We start from the raw sequence: 19421 nt of genomic DNA, 5'->3' as shown, positions 1-19421 counted from the left end.
GTTGATTTTAGAGTCTATAAATACAAAGAAATGTGAAGTACTGCCCCGAGAGGCTACCCATGAATCATTGTCTGGCCACAGCTATAAAAAGCGTCTGGTTATTAACGTACCTTCTTGGCATACAAAACGATTTTTGGGAACTGGCCAGTCTCTGCGAAGCACTGGATGACTTTGTTGGGGACATTGGCCCTCAGGTAGACGCTGAGAGCCAGCGTGGGGTCCACTGATTTGACCAGGTCGCCCAGTTCCTCAGAGCACTCCAGCTGTTGCCGAGATAAACACAATCGCAAAGTTTACCGACTTCAACCTGAGCAACATTCGCAGTAAAATATAAAACGTTACATAAATGGCCTGATTGTAAAACGTAATCTTAAGATATTGACAGCGGCTATTGTGCATTCAAAAAAAAAAAAAAAAGATACCCCACAAGTGCAGTTAAATATCTCAAGCAAATAGCAACTCAAAGGGGTCGCTACCCATAATTCCTTTCCATTTTCAAGATTTGAAAAGAACAATCTAAACATCCCTCACTCTGCATAACTTACGTATTACCTCATATCTAAAACAGCGCACACAGCTCAGATCTCTCTCTCTCTCTTCCATACACACACATACACAAACACATACAAACACATACACAGGAAGAGGCCATTGAGGAGAAGGGGAGTGGTAGACAGATGCTTATCTCCTTTTGAGGCAAATACCTTGTCCTCTTTGAGCCATTTCTCCAGTAGCTGCTTGCGGCCCTGCTGTAGGACCGGTCTGCAGAGCTCCAGGGATTCAAACTTGTTGAGCTGGCCTTGGTCCAGCAGGATGCCAAAGTACTGGAGCAGGGGCGAGGTCTGACCGGGCTGCGCTGGGACGCTCTGGAATCTTCTGATGGTGTCGGGAGTGCGTAGGATTCCCTAAACAGCGGGCAATGAAAAAAAGAAAAAAAAGGCATCAGCTTGAACACGATAGTAGCCTAGTATTAAATCCTAACACCCTACAATTTATTCATGTGGTTTGGAGCAAATGTTTTCAGTTTGAGTAAAAGAAAAAAAAAGAATAAAAAAGAAATAGAAAAAATATTAAAAAAAAAAAATACAAACAAAGATATGCTTACATTCCACGACATTTGGTTCAGGGTTAGATTTCGTGGTCTGCCATTTCAGATTTTTTTTTTTTTTTTAAATTACACTATTAGCTCAAAGGGAAGTTAGAAGTACAAAGCTCAAAGAAACCACACAAATTCAGAATAATCCAAGCCTATTTACAATTACTTTAACATTTATTTGAACTTTTCTTAAACTTGTCTTTTCAGTATTCTAGCTGAAACACACAGCTACAGCATACGTTCCAGTCAGAGTGCTCCGCATACTGCATTAGGTATTTTATGACACTCTGTCTCTCTCTCTCTCTCTCTGTACCTTTGGTGCATTCGCTGCCACTTTGGCGGCCTCGGAGTAGTTGCCTCCGGCGAAGAGGTTGTTGAATTTGCGAGCGAAAAGCTCCTCTGCTCCGGCCAGGTTGTTGCGGACGGCCATACGCAGGGCCAGGTCGGGGTTCTGCAGGACATTGGTGATGTACGGGATGATGTTTTCCTCCTCCACACACACGGACAGCACCTGCAGACACACGCGGGTGACGGGTCAGCGTGCGGTAAGAGTCAGTGACTCAGCGACTCCCCGCTGACAGATCAGGTAAGAGGGCTCGGGATGCTCAGTAAAACTGCTGAAACAAATCCTACGACGGATGCATTTGAGGATTTCTCTCTTTCTCGCACAATGCACAAAATAAGCTTCTATACGGTAAATCTGAATTCTTTTCTGCCGGTATCACACAAACTCAACTCATCAGACATCCCCACTGACTAAGCCAACAACATTTTAAACACACAGTATGACATCAGAGGGCCTGTATGTTCTGATGTGCAGGCCAACCAGGCCCTGTGCTTCTCCCTGGTGACTGGGACAACGGCACACAGAATCAAAGCAATATGACAGAGGATATCAGGAGTCCTCTTTACTGCTTTCTCCCTTTCTCCAGGATGCTATCCCCTCATGGGATTTCTGTGAATGATTGACCGGTCAGGAGGGAGAGAGACGACAGATCCAGTTGTAAAAAAAGACTAAGCTGGTTTAGAAAAGCCCTTCTGTAGTGTCCACTCAGCAAAAGGTTACGAGCTAAGTGGGGTCAAATCAGAGGGACGCTCCTCTCGTGGTACGGCTAATGTGTCACATATTGATGCGCGCTTTGCAATGCACGAGAATAAGGTGCTCGGTCTGACAAGAAACGGCTTTACGGAAATTCTCCCTCTCCAAATCCTGTGCAAACATCCACAGAAATGTGGCACGCACATTTTTGACTACTGTGCGGCGATGCTATTGTTTACTGTTTGGTTATTTTTAAATGTTGAGTATTGTGTGGTCATGCACTAAATGTGTATGATAACTGAGTATTTCAACATCGCTTATTTCCAAAGTCCTGTGTCTGTGTGTGTGTGTGTGTGTGTGTGCGTGTGTGTGGGCAGGCATGTACACGGTCAGCGGTTTCGGGGGTTGTGGGGGCCCCAGCGAGAACAGGCAGTTTAACAGACACAGCTGTTAATACGGATGAGTGAACCCCACTCTCTATTTAGCCCCTGCTCAACCAACCCTCCACAATATGGGTCAAGCATTACAGAGAACGGTGGGAGGGGAAGAGCAGAGGCACGTGGGCTGAAAAGAAAAGAAAGAGACAGTAATAACAGAGGTCTGTGTGACCATCATCTTCCCTCCACAAAGAGGGAGAGAGAGAGAGAGGGAGGGAGAGGGAGAGTGAGGGAGAGAGAGAGAGAGAGAGAGAGAGAGAGAGAGAGAGAGAGAGAGAGAGAGTGTGTGTGAGAGAGAGAGTGTGTGAGAGAGAGAGAGAGAAGTCGTGAGAGGCTGCAGCAGTGAAGCAGGGCAGAGATATGCATTGACGTCAGGGATAGCTGGAGGTGCCGAGGAGAACTCAACTGAACTATGAGTCGATGCTTCGCTGAACAGGGTCGGGATAATGTTTCCCTCCTCAGGTTTACCTCACAACATCTCCTCTCACGCATTTCTAACTGTCAAAAACCTTTCGATCTCTACTAAAGATCCCACAAAAAATGAGACTATTTCCTCCTAAAGCTGTTTTGCCAAGAGCCTCTCATCCCACAATGAGTATTAATTTTTATATTAGATTTCAAAATGATTGCTGCCAAGTGTGTCAAGAGCATCGCCATGGAGACTGCCTGCTGAGGGTTAAAGTGTAGTATCGAGTGAGTCATGTGACACTAGACCTGCATCACAAACAGAGTTGTAAGCTTGGCAGAGAGATAGAGAGAGAGAGAGAGAGAGAGGGAGGGGAGGAGGGAGTCACGATGCTGGATGATGTCATCACAGGGCTAACTGATGAATCTGAACAAGGCAGAGGATGACTGGACTCGACTGGCCAGACAGCTCCTCCCACTATTGGCACTGAGGGGATTTAGGCCTCTAGCCCATGCCTCCCACTGCAGATCACGTGCCCTATGGTTCAGTCTTTCATCTTTCTCTCTCTCTCTCTCCTGCAGGGATTCCTTTCTCTCAAGGTCATCACTACTAAGTGCAAAAGCTGCAATCTGGAACCTGCCTTTTCATCACTCTCCTCCTCTGAGGGAGGAGGAGAGCAGTAAAGGAATAGAGGACGGATAGAGGCAGTCGGAAGGAGGGGGAAGAAAGCTCTTCAGCGACACTCAGAAAGAGAATACAAGAGCATCAGATATGCCAGTTGCATCTGTCTCCATCACTCTTATGCATTATAACAGCCAAAAGAAATGAGCTTACTGAAAACACAATTGTAATCACAACCTCATTAAATCTGAGATGCACACTCCCATCTATAAGTCAACACAACCATCAACTACCAAACACTATGTATACGGCTATCATTATTGAATCTCAATGCACTGTAGATATATATTTAACAGGAGGCTTGACTCTGACGTGCTTAGAGCACCATGCCGTTCCAGACACAGGTGCTATATTATTGAGAGAGTAACACAAGGACCAGGACTCAGCCTGACAGGTCTCACACTGTCTAGATCAGTTTTCTGTCGCAGCCTGAATTATTTATGTGTTGTTCTGGCCGCATTGGAAAATTATTCATCCGTTCGAAGGATCCATTATCCTGAGTATAATGGTTGACTGTGAGGGACTTGGGAGGTACAGAGAGGCCTGGTTCTGGTTCACCTGTGAAATCAAACACGCCTGATTACTTATATCGGGTCGACAGGAAGATAGTCCGCGTAAAGAGGTCGATTTATCCTTCGGGAGACAAACTGAGTCAGTCGCGACTCCATGGGACGGTATTCCGCGTCTTTGCCCATCAAGACGTTCGCCCTTGAAAGCTTGACTGGAAATGAGAAAAGCTGAAGAGGCTCGAGAGAGACGGGGGGGGGGGGGGGGGGGGTAATTTTCTTATCGTTATCAGATCTGGGGGTATTAAATGTGCTGGCTCTCCAGTAATCAGCTCGCGGAGCTCTTTAGCACGGCCTCCCTCCTCCGGTTTCCCCTCAAGAGCCGAGACCGAGCTAATTCGGTCTCAAACACAAAAACAAAACCCAACAGGACAGGGGCCTCAGAGGCTCCAAGGGTAGAAAGAGCTCAAATACACACATCTGCTCAAACAAGTTTAGAATTACACGGATTATTAGGGAGAGGTTACCTGTCCTTTCCGGTTGACTCCGATGATGCCGGCTGTGGCTTCATGGGGTGCGGTCACGAAAATGGTTTCGCCGCTGATTCTGTTCATATAGATGCAGGTGCCTGTCTCAAGGTCGTACATGTGGATGTAGCCGTATTTAGTGATGAGGAAAACGACGTCCTGTTTGGAGCTGATCTATAAGCGAGAGAGAAAGTCTGTTTTACGGTACAGCAAAGTAAAACTACAGATAACCAGCATTTAACTGACTACCTTCCCTTTCAAATGCGTTTCTGCTTCCTTTATGGTTCGGTTTCAATTCTTCATTTCTGCATGTGTGGGTTATTTACTTCTCAAATTCTACCCCTGCAGTAATATCAGGCCTTAATCATAATGTTCGTGTTGTTTTTTTTGTTTGTTTTCAAACTGACGCAAAAAACTATGGGGCAGTCATGCCAGCGTTCCGCAATTAGCCTGTTGTTGGTTGGTGAAGATCTGGATCACAAACCTGCATTGCAACAGGGAAGTCATTCTGAGCTTCAGGGGGGAAAAACACGTCCACTGCTTTCTTTGGAAATGGCTGGTTTCCGGTTGGTGGGGTACCCACTTCAATGATGTGCAACTAGAAATGATGAAATCATAACAACGCATAAAAACCATAATAATATTACCAGGGAAACGGCGAAAAACGAATGAGCTTTTGAACGGCAGACTTTGGCGGTGCGGGTACCTTTCCTCCAGCCTGTCCTCGGACTGCGAAGCAGAAGAGGGTGGACTCCTCTGCGTTTCCTTCCATTTTAAACTGGGCAAAGGCTGCGGCGTGGCCTTCGATAGGCTGGGAAACTTTTCTGTCCACAGAGTAGAGCTGCATTGCCCCTACCACACGGTTTTGCTACAAAACAAACAAACAAACAAAAAAAATGTTACAATAAAGACATAAGGATTCTACATACGACTACATATTTTTCGAATACAAAAATCTAACCTTGAAGCTATGAGGAAAAACTGAGACATTCTGACAAACGGAGGACAGTTTGAGTGATTGATCTTGGGTACCTGGGCGGAGATGCCGATGAGGAGGAGCCATTTTTGCTTGGCGTCAGTTCGGTAGTTGATGATTTGACAGCCCGCCAGGCTGGAGTGTCGATCAAACACTTTGACTGGTTGGGAGTCGCCTTCCATGCTCCAATGGTAAACAGCGTTATCAGTTACCAGGGCAACTGTGTTCAGAGATATCCACTTCCAGAAGGTGACATCGTCAGTCATGGTGTGGGCCTTCATCTTGCTCTTCATCTCGATGTTGAAGATCTGAAGGGTTTTGGCAGCTAAAAAGGTAAAAGAAGGCAAAAGAAAACTCATTAGTCATCGTCGCTCGCACCTCAGAGCCGAGAAAAAAAAAAAAGCTTTGCTATTTCAATACATGTAACTGTGATAATACCACATTCACACAGACACACACACACACACACACACACACCAATATTTCCCTCTAGAGGTAACCAAATTATGCTCCAAACTCCACTTGATTTTCGTAAGTCAAGCAAAAATTACTGATAGCCATAACAGTAGGTGCATCAAGCAAGCACAACCGCGACTGTGAAGCACAGCAAATATTTACAAGACACCAACTAAATGTGTTCATTTATCTGCATTCAGGGAAATTATACCAAACTATAAATTATGACTTGGGAGAGGGGGGCGGTTCAGAGGAAGATACTGAATAAAAGGAAGACATGAAATCAGATTACTGTTTGTGTGCAGTGATGGGAAGATTCCAACATGATGTATGTTTTAATAACCCCAAACTGATCAATCACATTATTTGCCCAATGATCCACCATTCGTTGGGTTGGGCAATTGTTGTGGTAGAGTACAATGAAAAACAAGCCATACACTCACCTGTGTTTTACTAACAAAATCTTAAAAAAACACATATCTTATTTTTTCCCATACTGATCAACAGTTACAAATCCCTTAAAATCACACACAAAGCCATATGCTTTTGCAGAAGCTGTGAAATATCTGACCCATTTCCACCCAAGGTGAAACTGCATGAGAGATTACAGCTTTGGGGGGGGGGGGGTGATTAAACTGGGCATGTGCGGCCATGATTTCAAAATCAGCTGACACACAATCACATGACATGCCTCAGTGGAGAGAATAGGAAGGGGGGAGCACAAGCACTGGGGGGGGGGGGGGTTGTGTGAGGAAGGATCAGGGAGGGGCTAGATCCACAGCCAAGACTGACTGAATGCAGATATATAAGGGGAACAGTGAACTGAATCAAACACAGAACACTCCGACAGGAGGAAGTCAGTCTCAAAAATTGAGATTGGGGAGTGCCTATCAAATTAAACTGTATTTTAAAGCGGTTAATCCGAAAATCACATTAAACCTCAAATCTTATTGGATTCGTGTGGCTGTTTAAATCGTACGCTCATAGATGGATTGATTCAGAATGAATTGATTAAATCATGGTCTTTCGCTACAAACAACCAATCAATTCCGAGCTAATCTGATTTCACACTGTGGACGAAGCTTCGGGACCTCCTCAAAGGACACCATTCATGCCTCCCCTGTGATTGACTAGCTTGGACCACGGATCGGAGCCGATAGATTATCGCTAATGACCAACAGTTCATTCCGTGAAGCCAGCCCAATCAGGGCCGTAGCATCCATACATAACTTACCATGCAGGTCAAAATGAAAATGACTTGCGTCTCAGGAGGGGATTAAGATTCATCTGATTACATAGGCCATTCCAATCATGTTTTTGAACAAGAGGCCTGGGAGTCCTGATGTACGTGTATCTTACCGAATGGATATGCTTCCTTTCCAGTTTAATAAATGTAAAGCTTTCTCTATAAGATTTCAGGACCTATAGACTGAGATTGACATAGGAGGTTACACTGCAGCATTACGTTAAATGAGTCACTGGCACGGCCCATGATAAGCAACTCTACAAGGGAAAGACTGCTTTATATGAGGTGGACTATGGACTACCACACAGAGCATAAAACCATTAAGCTACCTACACCCGAGAGAAATTAGACCCTCTGAGGTCCACGGGTTTGTGTTTAACTGCTAAGAAGAATGTACTCAATGGAGAAGGTGTGGGGGAGGGGTCTCCAACTGGCAAGCTATGAAATTTGCAAAAAGACATGATGAAAGAAAAGAGGACAGGGAAAAAAAAAAAATCGCCCGATAATATTTCAGACCCCGAACAGATACTAGATTACGTATACATTCAAAGAAATCACTGTAATGGCCACATCCACGCTGTAAAAACTGTGAAAGTCATATCCTGTTTAGCTCAGGTCAGGTTAGGTGGACTGTGCAAATCCTTCAAATCTGTGAGGATTCAAGGATTTTTCCAGAACAGAATAAATCTTGCCCGTATTACAGATGTTCTGTTTGCATTTTCTATGTATTGAACCACCACGGGCTGCATTCAAAGATAATTTAGACAACAGAGGTTATTCCAGTTGATTGCCTTACTTCCTTACTTAACTAAGTATTTGGTGGACCAATAAAAAACAGGAGTCAGCAGGTTGCATCATAAGCTGTACGTGCCTTATATTTGCCAAATTTGTTGTTATTTTTTTTAAAATATCTGAGTAAAAACAGGATTGTGACTTTCACAAGTCTCTGTATTGAAATTTTAACTCACCGTCTGCATACACATAAGAAAGCAGTGACAAAAAAAGAACAAACGAAACAGAAAAAAAAACAGACAGACAAAGCAATTATGGCTGTAGGACAAAAAACCATTGCAATTCAGGGTTATGTCATGTCTAATGAGGTACAATTGATATTCAATCGATATTGGTGGATATAGGCCAATAAAAAGGAAAAAAAAAAAAAAACTAGTTGAGAAAATATAAAGCAAAAAACACAAACAGCTCTGAATGGAAAAAAAATGAATAAGGTGATGATGAACAGAGCTAGAATAACTCAAAATTATTATCGTTGTGACATTAACAACAAATGCTTAATATATACATGCCTGCAAGAAACGCATGACTCTTTCACCCCCCCAAAAAAAGAGTTTAAAGCCAACAAAGAATTCAAGACAGAATTCACTTCATGACATTTTTTTCTTCCGTCTTATGAGATATCGACTTCACTACTGATTACGATCAACAGAGACCTCTGAATCCAAGAGTTTTATATCTGTGGAGTCACGTTGCCGTGGCTACGGTGCCAGCGTACCTTTCAGAGCGATGACTTTGCTGGCGGGGTTCATGATGGCGCTGTCCGCCGAGATGGGCCTGCGGATGGGGTTGTTTGGGTCACCCAAGTCGATGATGACCACCTGGGCCTGCTCGCCGACCTTCTCCCGCACGCAGATGAACTTGTCAGACTCCATCGTCAGGGTACTGAACCCGATGTTGGCGGGGTTGATCCCTAAATTTTGGAGCTATAAAAAAAAAAAACAGTGCAGAGAAGAAGAAAAAAACGACAAGGAAAGTGTGAATGAGTTTCCATCAGGATATTATTGGAGTCAGGAAGGTAAAAATAAAGGTTTTGGTTATGCTTTGATATGAATGAAACCAAAAGGAAATTCTAAGTTGCTCGTGCGTAGGATCCAGTGACCTCTTTAAGGAAATGCTGATTCGCTGATTTATCTAGATCTCGCATGTTGATGTGTAACACTTCCCTGCTGCTGTGGTATAACAGGCATCAAATAAGCAAGCTAGAAAAATGACCAAGGCCAATGGTAAGGGCACAAAGGGAGGAAAAATGGGATCTTGTTATTTGCTCCGGCCTAAATAATGAAGGAGCGAACATTTCTACAGTTTCAGAGGGCGAGAGGAACAAGAGAGCAAAAGCAAGAGCATGGGAGAAAGAGAGAGAGAGAGAGAGAGAGAGAGAGAGAGAGAGAGAGAGAGAGAGAGAGAGAGACTTAAGGGGCTTTTGTTGAGCAGTAAATGTCACAGACGGAGGAATTCCAGTTCCAAAGCCTGGGCCTCTGTCGTGACTGCCTGGCTCCCCCACTGACATGAGCACATGGTCTCGTGAGACCTTGACAACCTCGGCCAAGGGTACAGTTTAAAAAAAAAAAAAGAAAGAAAAAAAAAAAGGGGGGGGGGGGTGGAGGCACAGCTTTGAGAGATCACATCTGACCTCTTGCCTCTTGTCCCACTCACCTACTAAAATGCTCTGTAATTGGCCCAAATTCAGCTGGGTCACTTTGCACCGCTTTCTTGGTATTTTGTGCTCCTTATTGAGAAGGTGCACTTATCAATGGAACAGGGCCTGCTCTAGAACTGCTCCTCTGACTGGCGGTTTTTGGGACAGACAGATAATAGGCAACGACGGGGCAGTGCACAAGATTGTTTGTTTGATGTCCTAGTGTTCCAGCGAAGAGAGCCAGGGGCGCGTTTGGAGTTACAAAAACAGACACCGCAGGTCTCAGGTTCAACCAAACGCCGTGTAACCCGGCGCTATTTGTCTGTTTACCTGCATAAGGACGAGGACACTGGTTCCCCTCAATGACAAACACAAGCCCGTGGGGATTCCAGATTATCTTGACGGCACCAGCTGTCTCAGGAAGACAATCCCCCTCCCCTTAGAGAAGAGCCGCCACACCGCAACAACAAGCTTTACAATCCCTGACACAGCAAACCTTGTACAGACACGGTCTATTGTCCTATTATACACACGGGCATATCAAATGGCATTTTAAATTCATCCTTATGCTTTTACTTCAGACAGTGTCACGAAATACCTTCGCGTTTGGTGTTCCCGTAGCGTACGACCAAGAGGAAGATATAGAGGGGGTTATCATTTAGAATGAGAGAGGGTGAAACACTCACATTTGGAGTTGGGGCGGATGAATATACCAGGGCTGTGTTAATGCTGACAGAATGCTTGATGGTGACCTCCAAGACTGAATCTTCCCAGTTTGGGTTACACTCGTGCCTTCACTTAATAATTACACTTCATTTGATGACGAGGGACATGGTTATCAAACACAGGAAGGAAACCCGAGATTGGTCGTCTCTGTTCTCCAATCATCGCATTTTTGATGCCCGAGCACCTGAACTCCAGCGCAAAAAAAAAAAAAAAGCTTAAGAACCATGATGTGTGATGTCTCCTCCTAAAAAACACAGCTGCCTGAGACAAGCCTTGACAGGAATACAAGCCGACAGACTGGCACAACGCTGGTGAGAGAGAGAGAGAGAGCGAGCTTACGTAACATGACTAGGAGCGTCGGAGACTAATCTGTGATGCAGAAGGGCACTCTGATATTGGGCAGATGGACGCTCCACAGCGGTCCTGCAGCCACATAATCTCTTCCAAAACTGCACTTCAAGTCCTATTTAGGCGTTAAACCACCAATGCAGTTTTGTGCACATATACATTACTTCATGATGAAGACTACAGAAGCCGCCGGAAGGAGGATACCCCGATTTCTGGCCGCCATGCCCCAGATGTAAAATCTCAGACCTAATTTTAACTTCAAACCTCTGACTCACGCTCTTTTTCCTAATCACTAACGGGACACTTATCTAGCCTGTCAAGCGTAATCAGAAGAAGAGGAGAAACAAAGACTTGAAGCGGGTTAGGAACATCTTAAGAGAGAAGAGTGGAAAACCCGGAGCGAACAGAGCAAGTGGCTCTTGGGTAACAGATTTCTTTCAGCTAGGAGTGACTCAATCTCTCAGAGTCACGTAGCAGAAATGATGTCTAATCATCAGCCGCTGTGGGCAGACTTCTGAGGAAAAAAGCCTTAACTGAACCTGAAGCACGTTTTATCAATGGAGAGAAAAGCGCCACGCCCTAACGTTTCACCCGCATTCCCCTTGTCATGTGTCCCAGAACATATGCCACATCTACACGGTTACACAATTCACACGCAGACGAACTCCAAAATCAATCAAAATCTCTACAATCAATCCAGAATTGCAGTGTTTAGAGCGACAAAGAATAATAATAATAATAGTTTTTCTTGAAAAGGTTTCTGGAATTTTCCATCTGAAAAAAGAATACATATATAAGTATCTTAGTCCTGTGACTACATTAACTAGACACGATCTGTTTGTATTTTTCCACATAAGGAGTTTCAGGAGTAAGTCAAAACACAGACTGGACAAACAACACCACGGCATGTGATGATGTAATTTTAACTAAACAAATCAGGGCCGAAACTGAAGGAGTAGCCAGCAAAGAGAGAGAGAGAGAGAGAGAGAGAAAAAAAAAAAAAACATTCCCTTGACCTCTTTTGCTCTCTCAGGCCCTGCCCGCCACATCACTGATGACATCATCAGAAATGACATCAGACTATTCTCATAGGCTGGAAGGAAGCTATGCCCTCGTCAGCTCTTGTGGAGTGTAAGAGAGCCACTGTAACGTAGGCTGATCAAACGGCAGACGGTACTGCTACGGCTGCAGCCCAACGCAGCCCTGAGCCAAACGTGATTCATCCCTCTGGTCAGCCAGTCAGACACACACGCAAAAAAATAAACATTTCCCCAGAGATAACCTCGGTCTCATTCAATCTCAGAGAGAGTACTGGAAATGCGAGCGTCTGAGCACGCACGAGGAGAGGGGGGGAAAAAAAACAAAACAAAACAAAACAAAAAAAAGCTCAGATCAATAAAGCATTTCCCAGCAAAGATCCTCCGCAATCTATTTCCATTTACAGCGAGGTCTACCCTCATTTGACTCTGAACGGGGTTTAACGCTTACGCAGCCACCTGAAAGTGCAAGGGAAAGCAGTCTTGTCTCCGTGCCTCGCCTTTCGCAGGGAAACCGCTCTGCACAAGAAAGTCTGCAACGCAGAATTTTAAATGCGTGAGGCTGTATATCTTTAACAGGATCTGAAGTTGTGGCGACAACAGAGGTTTTTGTTTGTTTGTTTGTTTGTTTGTTTTTTTGCCCCTTAAATCAGGCATTCAGCTTTATACGGCGGTCGATAATCTATCACAATACATTCCTTTTTACAGAAATGGTGGGAGAATCACCAGGAACATGAAAAACACATTAATCATTTCATGAGAAATCTGACCTTCTGAGATAAAGATGAGTAAGACAAGAGAGAAAGGGAAGAAAAGAAAAGAAAAGAGGACATAGATGGGTGATGTAAAACATGATAAAGATTTCAGTTTTTTACAAGGTTAAGGCTCTAGCATTTACTGGACTTGTGTCCTTGTCAAAGTTCACGTTGCCACTGTAGCGGCTCCATGGCGCCCCGTTTCTTATTCCAGAGTGTGACCGAGAAAGACAGAAAAATAAAAGGTTTAGGTTGTTTAGACTGAGGGAAATTTGAGCAAATTAGATCACTTCGGTTTAAATAAGACAAGACCAAAGTCATTTAGTTAGTGGCAGCACTGGGGAAAAAAAAAAAGAGAGGCCTACATATTAAAGAAATTATCTGGGTGACATCACATGTAGTGCTTTCATTCATTACACATGCCACACAATTACATAAGATTTTTCCAGGAGGAAATCCTAACTGACTGTTATGCGTGTGCATATGCACATTTACAAACTGTACTGTCAAGGAAACGGCACAGAAAAAGAGTTTTGGGGTGAAAGGGCAGAAAGAGAAAAAGAGAGAAAAAAAAAATCAACTGCTAAAACCTCAGCGTCAACCGCTAACCCTGCTGCCTAAAAGTGCTAAAGAGGCAGATTTCTAAGGCCGCGTTTTATTAACGTGCGATAGCGTCAGACCGACGCGGAGTCGACGTCGAAGGCCAATTCTGTTCTCGCACAGGAAGAAAGCCCCGTGCGATTTCGACCAAAAAAATCAGGGGTTTCGCGCGATGGGCTGCAGGAACCAGTTGTAAGTGACAGGAATCCCAGCTGCTGATGTAAACTCTTGCTTTATGCTTCTGTCGAGGGGAAAGGAGCACCCAAGTCAGCACAAAAGCCTTGCGTCCCGCGCCCGTTTAAGTCTGAGGTAGGCTAAGGAAGGATGTGTAATATGCTGAGGCTTGCAGGGCCCTTGTCACAGTCCTCCATAACAGGAAGCCGGGAGCCATTGTCTAAGGGACTAGAACAACACGCTTGGTGGAATCTGAACAGGGAGTATATAACCGGCCCGGGTCATGTGACAAGCTAATAAGTGACACGGAGGAGATGTGTTAGGGAAGGGAAGGGGAAAAGGTGGAATGCATACATAAGCTATGAATTTCTCTCAAAGCTTTTCCTGTTCCACAACAGCCTCGTCCTGTGTGAGTGTGTGTGTGCGTGTGTGTGTGTGTGAGTGAGTGTGCATTTTTATAATGAATCTTTATCGTGCTCTGGGGAAATGAGCGAGGAAACCTCACAGCGAATGTCGTTCTATATCACGAGGCAATCAGCAGGTTACCAGGTGAGGGTTCAAAGTTCTAACACTGAGGTTTCTTTTAAGGTGAAGAATTAAACGGAACACTGCTGTGCATATGAACAATTTAGCAAAACCCACAAACCAATATCGCAGCTTCACACTAACACTAAAGCATGTTTCAAAAATGTTGTTCATTTCCGTTCAAAGGTTGCAAACGGGAGATGCTTCATTAGTGATTTTCCAAATCTCTAACACGATATTAACCATTACTATAGTTTTCTTCTTCACCACACCACAAGTGAATCACAGCAACTCCTAACGTAACTCTACAACTCTACCGTTCCTCATATGGTCCAGGCCTGACCTCAATATTCTTTCTTTATCCTATTCAATATGTTGCAAGTCGTAATCAGTCGACCAGAAATTCACCAGTCTTCTTGCATGTAACGCGCATGCCGCTATGTCAGTCACTGCTTTCGCTTTCTTTTTTACCCCTCACTATTGCTCTCATTCCATTTTCATACACAGCCACTGCATATCATTTCTATAAAAGGACTGAGCACATAAACTTCTTCAGGTCCATCTGGGTGAAAATGCTGATTTCACACATAGACAAACCAGCACAGTATTATGGCAACTAGTGGAGAGTTTTATGGCCAGTGAATACTGACACTCAGCAGTTTTGAAAATTCTTTCCCCACCTAGTCGGAGTTGATGAGCAGTTAAAGGAGCAAGTGAAATGCAGTCTTTCACTACTTATATGACTGGAAATGATAAAGATTATGGAGTCTTCTTGAGCCCTTAGAAAAATGACTGCCATTAGCCAGAAGTTGTTCAAATATCCAGCTGGATGTAAAATGAACTGAGTAGATAAATTGTGCCAGGGAGCCAATGAAATCAAAGGCGAAAAGAATAAATACAATATAAGCATAACACGGCAGCAAATCCATAGGTCTGGATGCATTCAGGTTGGGTTAATACCTGATAAAGATTTGTCATGACAACACACATTTTATAGAGATCAGGAGACAAACTCATTCAAACTCATGTCTCATTCACTGGCCTACAGAACAAATCAGCGGGCATCAGTTGCATCCATGCTGGGAAAAGACCAGAAACCCCTCCCCCACCTGCCTGTGACAACCCCCCCCCACCTCCCTCCATGCCACAATCAGAGGTAAAGCACACCTAAGGAGGAAATTTGCCAAATATGGTATCACGAACTGATCTTTTGTAGAGGACAAGGGAGATAATCACACGAAGGCAATGCATAAATGTCACATTGTCCAGAAAGAAAGTTACACATTCCTCCGGCTGTTTGTTCGTCGTGTAAAATGACCTCGACGCGGCATTCACACAGAGCAAACAGTAATACATTCATCTGTCATTTCTCTTTGAAGCACAATTCACCAAACACACACGCAGCCGACTCTCTGTGGCACTGCCTTTTCCTGGCTGACAGAGTAATACCGAATCAATCACAAGAGCGGACGGTGAGACAGTTCTGTTTCTGTGTCCACGACAACACGGATGATAATCACACATCACAGTCTAAATCTGAATACACCCTGCACTGCTATATAGCGTCAAGCTGTCCAACTCAATAAAGGGCAATTAAAATGTCAAACATTAGTTTATACTGCTTGCCAACAGCAGGCTAAACAACTGCTTTCTATAATTAAGTCGATACACACACAACTTTTATCTCCAGTTGCTTTCTTCATTCTTCCACATCAGATCACTGCCTCTTTTTTGCTCCTACACACCTGACAAAAGTTTTACAGAAAAGGAGAAAGTATATGATTGTGAGTTTGCTCAAAAGCATATTGAGAGACCCCAAAGAGGTCACATATTTCAATGCTGGATTGCAAAATACAATGCCACTTCGAAAGACACCACTAACCGACACCACTAAAAAGAAGGAAGCTGACGCAAAACCTTGTTTTCTCCGATGTATATATTTACCTCAGCTATTTGAAATCAATCGTGTTTTCTTAATATAAGTGGCATTCAGTCACTGACTGAGGTGAGGTGGCCAAATATTTTCAGTTTCCAGCTAGTTTCTAATTACAACCACCTTATTGTGCAATTCTGATAGGCAGTGCACACTTCCAACAAAGTTCAACCAGAGTGTTCCTGTATGTCACAGTGTGCCTCCCGTAACTACTAAGTATAAGCTTGATCTTCAGTGATCATTCACCAATTCATGCATTCTCGTAGAGGAAAAAAAGCCAAAGGACGGTGTTTCGACTAACATTTTATCCATTTAAATCGCCAAAGGGGCATTTGCTTTTTTCACCTCTACTAACTGATCACATTTCTTATGCAACTGAGTAACAGATTTCAAATGACGCTTCAGCAGCTACAATTAATTGCAGAAAACTTCTCCGGCTAAACGATCGATGTATAACTGAGGCTACAATGAGGATGCAAAACCGTGGTGGGGGGTTTCGGCACCTGCTCTACTCATACGATGTTTGACTGTGTCAGGTGGCGAGTGGTAACTGGATACAACACTCTTGCTTTATCGTCCAAGCGATAACTATCTTGGTGGTTCACTGCGAGGTAGATCGTTTACACTAAGACAGGCCAGAGTTCAGTAAAAGAAAGAAAATTAAGTATATATGTAAATTTGTAGATTTTCCTAGAGCCGGTCAACACTGCCAAGGCAGTGGCTCGCGCTAGATGAAATCCGGCAAAGCAAGTCGGCAACGTTAACGTTCCGAATACGTCTTGAGACTGTGAACGCATTATAGCGCTGACTTAATAAACCTTAAAATTAACGCTAAAAGGGAGGAAAACCCAACGAGCTAAATTATAAACAGAGTAAACGGAACTGTGCTATGGGGTATTTAAGGCTTACAGGACCGGTCCTTCACATCCTAGGCTGCCAGCTATGACTAACCCTATTCATAAGAATTGCCCAATAATAGTTGTCCACCTGTCCAGCGTCAACAAGGCCTGTTCGGGAAAAACTTAGAGATAATAACTCCTTTGAAAACGTTGTGTATCAACCGCTTCTCGTCAATATCTAACATCTTAAACCAGCTCGACTAGCTTGCTAACCTAGCTAATTTTTATGAGGTCATTTTCATTTGGAAGGAGCTGGGTAAACCTAGCTACTTCAGCTAATGCTAGGTCAGATGCCGCCTGACTTTTGTGACGGTTTCTACTCGCATGCTCCTACAAATATTGAACTGCACATTATTTACCTCCATCCAAGTGACATCTTAGCAATTTGTACATACCTGCATGTGCTCCTGGAATCTGATGGGCAGGATCTGAGCCATGATGGTTCCTCTATGCTCTCCTCCTAATTCCTGCTATATTGCTAGCTAGCTAACTACGGCTTCTTCACTCAGATCCAAGCCGGGCAGCCCGGGACGGCTTTGATGGTTCCAAATTAATTGACAGGAGCTGATGTTTTGAAATTTTATTGACACTATGCTTGCTACTCTAGTCGCCCTTTGAATATGAAATCGGCGCTTCAACTCCAGAATGACAATCAGTAGCCGCTGGACTGAACTCTAGAAACCTGCAATGGCGGCGGAAGCTGTCCAGGGTAGAAACATTCCGGAAATGAATCCAGTTTTCATCGAGGCGGAAGGATACACCCATTAAAATGAAGAGTGTTCCTATGTAAAAGCATTGTTTTATGAAATTCTTTGGTGAATAGCCAGTGCGTGTACTCTAGTAATTTCAGCTTCCAGAAGAATTGGAATTTGGCCGAGCAGTTGAAATACTTTTAACAAGAGCGATATGAGTGCTTCGGCACTATTTCGTTGCGATTCGCCCTTTGATTTTTGCCACATCATTCGTCCTCGTGAATTGACGTAAGTTCCGTTTAAATGTTTTCTCTCAGACTGGAGGTTGACGCCGGTTGGGAGTGTTTGTTAAACTCGCAGTGCAGTTTAGGTTAGCCTTCGCTAGGACAGTATAAAGTTGGTTGTGTGTCAGTTATAAAAGCTGAATGTTTTGTGCTATAGTATTTCTGAATGGAGTAATTCTTGAACGTTGCCACACGTTACAGACACAGCAGTCCAGGGGATAATGGAAATCCCTTTTGAAAGTGTGCTCAGATTCTAATTAAGTTACACATCTCCGCAAACCTTGCTAAAGCTTGCTATCAACGAGAAGACATTTGAGTTTGCAAATTTTAGCGAGTACGATAGAGTGCCGTGATAGCATGAGACAGGTATATCTTGAAGTTATACAGAGCATGGCCCTTATGGGTGATGTACCAAAAACACGAATGAACTGTTTCCATTGCCAATATTTCAAAATTAACACAGCAAATTAACATTCCATTGAAATTACTTCATTTCAATAAGTTTGTCCATTAAATTAGCGCCATATAGTGTTGCAGTACGTACTGTATTTTTGTATCTCCGATCAAACCAGTAAAATTATTATGCTAAATATCTCTGTTTACCTGGTTTTTACTTCTTAAATCTCAGGTCATTGGTGACAGAGAGTAGGGTCCCGTGTAAGCACTTTAAAAGTGTATTTCTAACTTGTTCGTACAAAATGTGTGTCTTCATAGAGGTAAAGGGGACTCTGTGTTACTGCACTGGACTAGATGCTGCTAAAACAAGTATAAGTGTGCGACTGAACATTTTTTTTCTATTTCATTTAGAGGGAATGAATCACATATAAGTGTAAGACGTGAAACTGGATTCTGACTGGCAGTCTACATTTTTTGCTTAGTCAACATAGTTTCATCCTGTGTAATTCTGGAGAATGGTTTGGCCCATCTGTTGCACATTATGGATTTTGAAACATTGTGTGAAAGCACAGAATCAGTTTACAGTATTGGGCAGGGGTTAATTTAAGACTGAAAGAGCGAATTTTATAAAATTTCAAAACAGATTGTCTGTGGATTGGGTCTTGATTCTTGACACTGTCGCATCTCATTATATCGTTTTGTAAAGTTATTAAGAATCAGAACCACAGCAAATGATTTGTCAGCTTTGTAGAGCCCCTAACAAATGTCAGTTTTGACAGACCAAAAAAGCCACTGATTATACCACAGGGCAGTGAGAGTACGGTTTGTGCACAAATTTGCATTCATGTGATTGATAACGGCTGTGTCCTCTGTTATAAAACTAAAGAACATCCACATATCTTCTTCATTAACTCGGACCAAGACTTTCTTCTGCAGTATGTCTGCTAAGGGTGGGGCCACACTAAAATGATAATTTCCTCTTTTCACTCAGAATCTGTCAGCACATGGCCTGGCGAAGATACTGGAAGGGTGTAGTAAGATCATAAAAACAGAGAATTCTGTTGCTTGACTACGAAACCGCCCTTAATGGTTGTGTTTTTTGGACGTAAACCTGTAGCTCCCAGCTTTGGTCATGTGACCACTGTAAAGAACATGAATATTGATTGTTACTCTGTACAAACAATATCCTGAATAGACCGTTTGTACCATGCATAAATTACAGATTAAAGAATCATAGTATTACTCTCTCCC

General features: G+C 43.4%; 1 protein-coding gene across 4 annotated transcripts in view; it reads right to left on the bottom strand.

Annotated features, from left to right (window-relative positions):
* The window catches only part of cltca (clathrin, heavy chain a (Hc)), a 32387-nt gene extending 14902 nt beyond the window's left edge, over positions 1-17485 (bottom strand). For 2 of the 4 annotated variants that reach the window (XM_030792079.1, XM_030792081.1), the window contains exons 1-10: positions 17194-17485; positions 8881-9088; positions 8339-8341; positions 5725-5993; positions 5399-5560; positions 5177-5290; positions 4693-4866; positions 1410-1607; positions 705-905; positions 111-263 (exon numbers count right to left, since the gene is read on the bottom strand). In XM_030792079.1, the coding sequence (XP_030647939.1) occupies positions 111-263; positions 705-905; positions 1410-1607; positions 4693-4866; positions 5177-5290; positions 5399-5560; positions 5725-5993; positions 8339-8341; positions 8881-9088; positions 17194-17235 (1524 nt within the window). In that variant the 5' untranslated portion in view covers positions 17236-17485. The remainder of the gene's footprint in view (positions 1-110; positions 264-704; positions 906-1409; positions 1608-4692; positions 4867-5176; positions 5291-5398; positions 5561-5724; positions 5994-8338; positions 8342-8880; positions 9089-17193) is intronic. The other 2 variants (XM_030792080.1, XM_030792082.1) reach the window with 1 other exon arrangement.
* Between the last annotated feature and the right edge of the window lie 1936 nt (positions 17486-19421).

Source organism: Chanos chanos, chromosome 15 (genome assembly GCF_902362185.1).
Source record: "Chanos chanos chromosome 15, fChaCha1.1, whole genome shotgun sequence".
NCBI classification, from domain to species: domain Eukaryota; kingdom Metazoa; phylum Chordata; class Actinopteri; order Gonorynchiformes; family Chanidae; genus Chanos; species Chanos chanos.
This window is presented reverse-complemented; position numbering and strand designations above follow the sequence as displayed.